The 8155-nt window shown below is 48.7% G+C and overlaps 1 protein-coding gene across 1 annotated transcript; it reads left to right on the forward strand.

Annotated features, from left to right (window-relative positions):
- The first annotated feature begins 389 nt into the window (after positions 1-389).
- LOC123393208 (basic salivary proline-rich protein 2-like) lies at positions 390-3985 on the forward strand. Its single transcript, XM_045084541.1, has 3 exons — positions 390-404; positions 2854-3320; positions 3421-3985. Exons 1-3 carry the CDS (start codon positions 390-392, stop codon positions 3983-3985), a joined length of 1047 nt encoding a protein of 348 aa, XP_044940476.1.
- Positions 3986-8155: the final 4170 nt, after the last annotated feature.

The following is an 8155-nucleotide window of genomic DNA, read 5'->3' on the forward strand; positions in this document are numbered from 1 at the left end:
TGAATGTCCAAGGTCAGGGGATCGGTGCAATCACATCCTGCTGAGGGACCTCTTCCAGGGTGCAGACCGCCAACCTCTCACTGTGTCCTCATATGGTGGAAGGGGCAGGCAGCTCTCTGGGGCTTCTAGAAGGCTACTAATCCCATTTATAAGGGCTCTACCCTCTGACCTAATTACCTTCCAAAGTCCACACCTTAGATTTGGGGATAGGATTTCAACATAGGAATTTTGGGAAACATTCAATTTCTGAACAATACAAACATTGGGTCCATAGCAGTTTCTTTCTCTGATGTTCTTCATGTTCTCTCTACTTAATTTCCATGGGAGACATTTTTAGTTGTCACAGTTGGAGGGCGGTGCTCCTGGAATCTAGTAAGTAGAGGCCAGGGATGCTGCAGAACCTGGTAGGATGATCAGGAGAGCCACCCCCCACCACAACAACAGAGATTTATTTGGCCCTAAATGTCAGGACAGCCAAGGCTGAGAAGAACATGCTAGAGAACCGTGTGTATATGTGGCATCACTTCTCTTCAGCCCCTAAATTTGCCTTTAGCATTTCTTGTAGTGGAGTTTCAATTGCTACACAGCATTATTTAGGTTCTATTTTTGTTTTTGTCTTTGTTTTAGCTTTTGCTTATCTGAAAATCTCAATTTTACTTTCCTTTTTGAAGGATAATTTTTCCAATTATAGAATTTCAGGTTGAAGGTTTGCTCTCAGCGCTCTAAGCAGGTGCCTTCTTTGCCTTCTGACTCCCAATGTTCCCAAAGGAATCAACCATTTAAAAAAAGTCACTGTTCTCACTACATAATACATATTTTTCTCTGTTTTTAAGATTGCTCTTTACCTTTGGCTTTCAGCAGTTTGATTAGGGTTAGTTGTGGTTTCCTTCGTATTTGCCGTGTTTCGGATTCATTCACTGATTAGTACACGCGTTGATCCTTTTCAACAGATTGGACTATTTTGGTCATTTATTTTTCAAATACTTTTCTTTTATTATCTCTCTCTTATTTTGGGCTCCAAGATGCTCGTATCTCAGACCACTTGATATTAGAGTACTTGATATTGATCCTGCATTTCACACATATTCTTAAAATATTTTTTCTCTCTTCACCAGTTTGGGTACTTTTTCACTGGCCTTTTTTTCAAGTTCCCTGATCTCTTCTTCCACATTATCCAATCTAAGCCTCTCCACTGATGATTTTTTCCTTTCACACAGTCTGTTTTTCAGCTCTTCTTTTTAGTGCGTTTCCATTCATTTTCTGAACTATACCATTTTCATTCATATTTGAAGTAATTTTCAGTTTATTTTCATTCCAATAACTGAACCATAGTTAAGGTTCTTCTCAAATTTCTCATAATTGTTCTTGTTGTATTCTTCACACTGTGCAGAAAATAAAGAAACTGAAGTCTTTTTGTTTTGTTGTGTGTGTTCCTGACCGGTAGTAGTCCCTTTCCTCCAAATGCAGTGAAGGTGAGGAGCTAATGACTCAGCTCTCTGCTGGTGTCCAGCGGAGCCATAGAAGTTGCAGGTTTCCTCAGGTTGAATTAACTTGTGATTAGCCCAAATTTAAATCCTGAGCTATAGTCTTTTGGAGTTTGGGTTTGGGCTGAGAAGGAGCTGCTCGCAGTTTCAACTAATGTAGGGGCATGGGACCCATTAACCAGAAGCAAGCATGAGACTTTGTGATTTTTCCCTCCAACCCCTTTTTTTTTTTTTTTTTTTTTTTTAAGATTTTATTTATCAATTTGACTGAGAGAAATCACAAGTAGACGGAGAGGCAGCCAGCCAGAGAGAGAGAGAGAGAGAGAGGGAAGCAGGCTCTCTGCCAAGCAGAGAGTCCGACGTGGGACTCGATCCCAGGACTCTGAGATCATGACCTGAGCCAAAGGCAGCGGCTTAACCCACTGAGCCACCCAGGCACCCGCTCCAACCCCTTTTCGAAACACTGTCACGTCCATGGCAAAGCCTGGAATTGGGGAGAACTGTCCAGGTTGAGTGCTCATTCCTGCCTTCGTGGCTCTTCTAGAATCCAATTTGTACATGTCTACTCTATTATGTAACGTCCAGTTGACAGTCATTTGTTTTTGTCAAGCTTCTTCATCCACAGCAGGCCGGCTGTACCTGGACTTGAGTGTGGAGACTGGCGGCTGTCACGTCTCTTCTCAGCCATGCTCCTTCTTTCTGGAATTCAGTTCTCAAGGTTTCCTTCTGTCCTCTTCTCTCCCCACCGTTTGAAAAGTATAATTTTATCTTTATTTCTTTTGTTCTCATGGGAAGGTAGGTCTTTCTCATCCAAATATGAATCAGAAACCTCTTATGGTTGGCATTTTGCTACATGCTGTTTCCAGTCAACAGTATGTGATGGATGCCTTTCCTTGGGAACACAAACAGTTTACCAAATAATGGTTACAGAGCTTTAAACACTTTTGATATTGAAAAAAGTAGCGCCTTTTTCATTATAGGCAGACTGGCAAAGTATCAAAGTCACAGGAAAACACACAATAAAAACGATCTCTAAGCTCATGCTTGTTGACCTTCCTTGCCTCCTTTTTACTGAGGTGATTCGCACACGCGAAGTGTCCACACCTTAAGTGCACAACCGGCGAGATATGCTTTTGAAGATTTTATTTATGTATTTATTTGACAGACAAGATCCCAAGTCGGCAGAGAGAGGAGGAGGCAGGGTCCCCGCCGAGCAGGGAGCCCACGCGGGGCTCGATCCCAGGACCCCGGGACCATGACCCCGGCGGGGCGCAGCGGCTTCGCCCCCTGAGCCCCCGGCGCCCGCGCGGTGAAGTCCACACACTCACAGTCCGGGCCCGCGGACCGGACCGGGGCGCCCCCCCCGCAGACGGAGCGACGGGCCGCCGCCTGCCCTCGCGCGGGTGTCACCGCGGCCGTCGGTGGCCGTTGCGTCCGGCGTCCGGCTCCCGCCGTGTCCGCGGCGGTCACCTGCCGCCGCGCCCGTTCCGCCGCGCGCGACCGCACTGACGGGCCGCCCCTCGGGGGCGACGGGAGACTCGGCGATTCGGGGCGGCCGGAGCCCCGTCTCCTCGGGCGGCCCCGGCGAGGGGCGCTTCCGCCGACGGACGTGGGGCCGCCGCGCTGTTTCCCCCTCGACGCCCGGAGCAGGTCGGACGCCAGGCGCTGCTCGGGGTCGGCCGGGCTCCGTCCCGCTCCTGCCCGCGGGTCGAGGTCGGAGGGCCGGGCCGGGCCTGGCGTCCGACCCGAAGGGGCCCTGGCGCCTGCGGCCTTGGCCCTGCGCGAGGGCTCGGCCGGACGCGACCGAGGCCACCGGGCGGCCGCGGCCCCGCAGTCGTGAGTCGGCGCAGCCCCCGGCCCGGCTTGCGGGTCTCCACCGCCGCCTCCGACCGCTCGGCTAGCGGGGCCCGACACGAGAGTCCCTTGTGGTCCGCAGCGGCGCGCTGGAACTGGGCCGTCGGACCCCGAAGAGCCGCAGGCCCTGCTGTCCCCCGCCCCGCCGGCCCGAGCAGCCCCGCCGGCCGCCGCTGCCGCCCTTGGGACGCCTCTGGGGGACGGAGATCAAGCGCAAGGCCCAGGAGAAACGTCCCTCGAGGCCGCTGGCGGGCGGAGGAGGAGACGCGCCCATCGCAGGGGCCGAACCCACAGAGGAGCACCAGGAGCCAGAAGCGGCGGGCCCGGCCGAGCCGAGAGCGCCCTGGGGTGTGTCCCCGTGTCCCCGTGTCCCCCTCTCCGCCGCGGGGCAGGCGCCGTGGTCAGGTTTGCAGGCCCCAGGGAAGCCCGTCTCATCCTGCCCGGCGGGTCCCCCGCACCGTGCTGGGCGCTGCCCGGTCGCTGTTGCCGTGGCTCCGGCGGAGCCGAGCGACCGCAGGACCCGCAGAGCCGAGCGACCGCAGGACCCGCAGAGCCGAGCGACCGCAGGACCCAGCCGGGCCCGCGCTTCACCCTCTGCTCGCTGCCTCGGGCACAGCAGTCGAGGGCCCAAGCCTGGAAGCCAGTGAGCCTGGGTTCGAGTCCTGCAGTGGGAAGAGGTGATTAACCTCGACCCCACCGTAGTGAAAATCCAAAGTTCCCAGGGATTTCTGCTCATTCAGGGGGACTCTCAGTTTTGGGACCTCTCTGCCCCCGTCCGGGGTATGTACACGTCCCTGTCCGGTTCTGTACCCAGCGGGCACAGGACTCCTCAGACCTCAGTACGTCTCAGATCCTTCGAATCAGAAGCAGACTGTACCGGGGGGCACAGAGGCAGTGGTGGGGAGGTTCATGGAAGTAAGACGTGCCCTCGGAGTCCACTGCACTCTCTCCTTGCTCACCGCCAGCACAGTCGACACTTCTGTCTGCCTTCTCACATCTAGCCGTTCCTAGTGACTGTAAACTCCTCTCCACTGTGTCCGCCCTTCCCTCACCTCCTCGCCTTTCTGAAGACGAGTTGCCCTCCTTGGTCACACGGAGAGGAGAGGGGGCAACTCCTTTGCTTTGCTACCCTAGTACTTTTTAGGGAGTTCTTTCCAAAAAAACAAGTACTCTTTCCACCAAGACACGTCATACTGAATGAAACAATTTTTGGTCAGAAAATGTTGCTTTGGTCCCTACCAAACTGACGAAGGAAAAGTACAAGACAGGCATGAGAAGGCTCCATGCTATCTATCTGCACCGCTTGCTGGCCAAAGCTCTAGTCAGTCAGTCGCTGGCTTCTTCGCCCACAAGGCAGGTGTCGAAGCCACTACCCCACAGTCTTGGAAGAGTCGTCAGTTACTTTTGGCCGAGGAGGCTGGGTGAAGCCAGTTCTCAGTCTCGCTGTCCCACCTGAGGATATGAACAACACAGGGATTTGGAGAAGTGAAGCCAAATAATAGCAAAAGCCTTTATTGTTGAAAGGGAAGAAGAGAGACCAACTCCCTTTGCAAAGCAGCACTTGCCTCCACCCTGCCTGGAAGCTGTGGGGAGAGAAGACTGAAGTCAGAGTGTTGGGAAAATGCCCACCGATGCTGTCGGCCGTAGAGGGTTGAAGAAAATGGGAGTCAGCAACCCTGAAAACGGAGGTGAGAGTTTCAAAGAGGGTGCCTCTTGCCCCAACCATAGTGATGGTGATTTCTTCTGGGGTGGGATGGGGTGCCTAGTTGGCAGGGAGACTGAAGGATGGAACACCTAGTGTAGCGTACCACCCGCAACAGCTAGGAATGTGGCCGAAGACAAGGAAAGAAGACAAATGAGAGAAGATGTGAAAGAGCAGATAAGGGGGCTGGCACAGTAAGCGTGCGAGGAGATTCGCTGTGGCGGCCCTCAGTGCCTGCTGTGAGCCTTTGCTCCCTTCTAAACTGAGGGAAAGATAAGAAAGGCGCCTACTTCGAGAAAGAGATAGAACAGGCAAAAGCAAAACTAGCTATCAGACTTTGGGGTGACACCTGAGGTCCCTCCGCCCTGGACCAGATATGTTCTGGACAGGGTAGAGTGGATTCTTGCACTGAACACTGAACAGAAGCCAGAGCCCAGGCCTGCAGCCAGCAAGGTACACAGATTGGCTTGGTCTTCTGCTTTGGGGGAGCCAAACCTTCAAATGGTCCTAGATGGGGGAGGAACATTGAGATGATTCACCTGAATATATAAGAATAAGGAAAAGATTAACAAGAACTAAGCAAGGTACATGTCGGCAAGGAAAATACAAGCAAAGCCAACATGTTGAAGGCTTTCTCAGTAGGGCTTCTCAGCTGGACCACAGGGCACAGAAAATGATGAACTGTTTTCTCAGTTCTCCCAGGTTGGTTTATGAGTAGTACCATTCCAGATGCAGAGGAATCAAGTAAATTTGTTATCAGCAACCAATATCTTAGGGTATTAGGATTTCTTTTCTTTGGAAACCCAGTTGAAAAGGCTGAAAGAAGCCTAATATGAAAAATACCCAAGGGGGTAAAATCCCACAGGCACTTCCAGTTGTGGAGGTAACATCAATTATACTTAAAAAAAAGATTGCAGTGATATGATAGTTAACAATAGAAGTGAAAATGGAAATTGCCCAGCCAAAGACATGATGAGGGAACTGAAGCACTGAAAAGTCAACAAGTAGAAAAGCAGGAAAAAGATGGTCTCAAATATGAAATCACTCTGGATGTTAGCTCCCAGGGACTCTGTTAAATAAAATAAAAATCTTTAACCAAGAGATGAAAGGAAAAGCTACAAGGCAAAGATAGATGAGAAGCACAGCCTTTACACTAGAAAAGTAGATTCCAACAGCTACAGGACAGAAGAAAATATCATAAATCATGATAAAGTAAAATTAACAATTAAGAAATCAAGAGGTTTGGCAGAGGAAGTATGAATGTACTAGAATATTGATCTTTCACAGTGGGAAGGCACAGATAGTTTCTAAGTTTAAAAAAATCAAGGAATAAGGGTGCTTGGGTGGCTCAGTCAGTTAAGCCTCTGCCTTCAGCTAAGTCATGATCTCAGGGTCCTGGGATCGAGCCCTGTGTTGGGCTCCTCTTGCACTGGGGAGTCTGCTTGTCCCTCGCCCTCTCACTCTACCCCTCCAATCTCTGTTCCTGCTCTCTCTCAAATAAATAAATAAATAAATAAATAAATATTTTTAAATTCAAGAAATAGTTATAAAGGGACCCAGACCCAGGAGGAGAAGAACTAAAATAGAAATGAGCATGAATTAAAACCAGAAAAAATCAGAAAGTAAGCAAGGGGAGGAGAGTTGTGAAGAAGAGGCCACCTTTGATTTTCTTATCTTTAGCAGACAGTCAATAAATCCTGTCTAAGTATGTTAAATCAAGGAAAAATTAGTGTATAATACATGAAAGAAGAAATTGGAGTAATTGAACAGATTGTAACACTTTTGAATTACCAGTAGAAAAATACCCCAGTTAAGAAAGAAGAAAGCTAAATAGCAAGAGCAAAAAAATTAAAACAGCATTATAATTGGAGAATGTAAGATGCTGGCATTAAGGCAAAAACATTATTATGTCATATGCAAATTAAGTAAACTCATCTGTTGAAAGTAATAGCAAAGCCCACATACATGTTATAAATAAGAAATTAAAACATATAGCTGGGCAGCTATATGTAGAAGAATGAAACTCGACCATTCTCTTACACTCTACACAAAGATAAACTTAAAATGGATAAAAGACCTCAACGTGAGACAGGAATCCATCAGAATCCTAGAGGAGAACATAGGCAGTAATCTCGTCGATATCAGCCACAGCAACTTCTTTCAAGATATGTCTCCAAAGGCAAAGGAAACAAAAGCAAAAATAAACTTTGGGACTTCATCAAAATCAAAAGCTTCTGCACAGCAAAGCAAACAGTCAAAAAAACAAAGAGGCAACCCACGGAATGGGAGAAGATATTTGCAAATGACAGTACAGACAAAAGGTTGATATCCAGGATCTATAAAGAACTCCTCAAACTCAACACACATGAAACAGGCAAACATATCAAAAAATGGGCAGAAGATATGGACAGAGACTTCTCCAATGAAGACATACAAATGGCTATCAGACATATGAAAAACTGTTCATCATCACTAGCCATCAGGGAGATTCAAATGAAAACCACATTGAGATACCACGTTACACCAGTTAGAATGGCCAAAATTAGCAAGACAGGAAACAACATGTGTTGGAGAAGATGTGGAGAAAGGGGAACCCTCTTCCACTGTTGGTGGGAATGCAAGTTGGTGCAGCCTCTTTGGAGAACAGTGTGGAGATTCCTCAAGAAATTAAAAATAGAGCTTCCCTATGACCCTGTAATTGCACTCCTGGGTATTTACCCCAAAGATACAGATGTCGTGAAAAGAAGGGCCATCTGTACCCCAATGTTCATAGCAGCAATGGCCACGGTCACCAAACTATGGAAAGAACCAGGATGCCCTTCAACGGACGAATGGATAAGGAAGATGTGGTCCACATACACTATGGAGTATGATGCCTCCATCAGAAAGGACGAATACCCAACTTTTGTAGCAACATGGACGGGACTGGAAGAGATTATGCTGAGTGAAATAAGTCAAGCAGAGAGAGTCAGTTATCATATGGTTTCACTTATTTGTGGAGCATAACAAATAACATGGAGGACAAGGGGAGTTAGAGAGGAGAAGGGAGTTGGGGGAAATTGGAAGGGGAGGTGAACCATGAGAGACTATGGACTCTGAAAAACAATCTGAGGGG

Source organism: Mustela putorius, unplaced genomic scaffold (assembly GCF_011764305.1).
Source record: "Mustela putorius furo isolate JIRA1106 unplaced genomic scaffold, ASM1176430v1.1 tig00000765_pilon_pilon_pilon, whole genome shotgun sequence".
Classification (NCBI taxonomy): domain Eukaryota; kingdom Metazoa; phylum Chordata; class Mammalia; order Carnivora; family Mustelidae; genus Mustela; species Mustela putorius.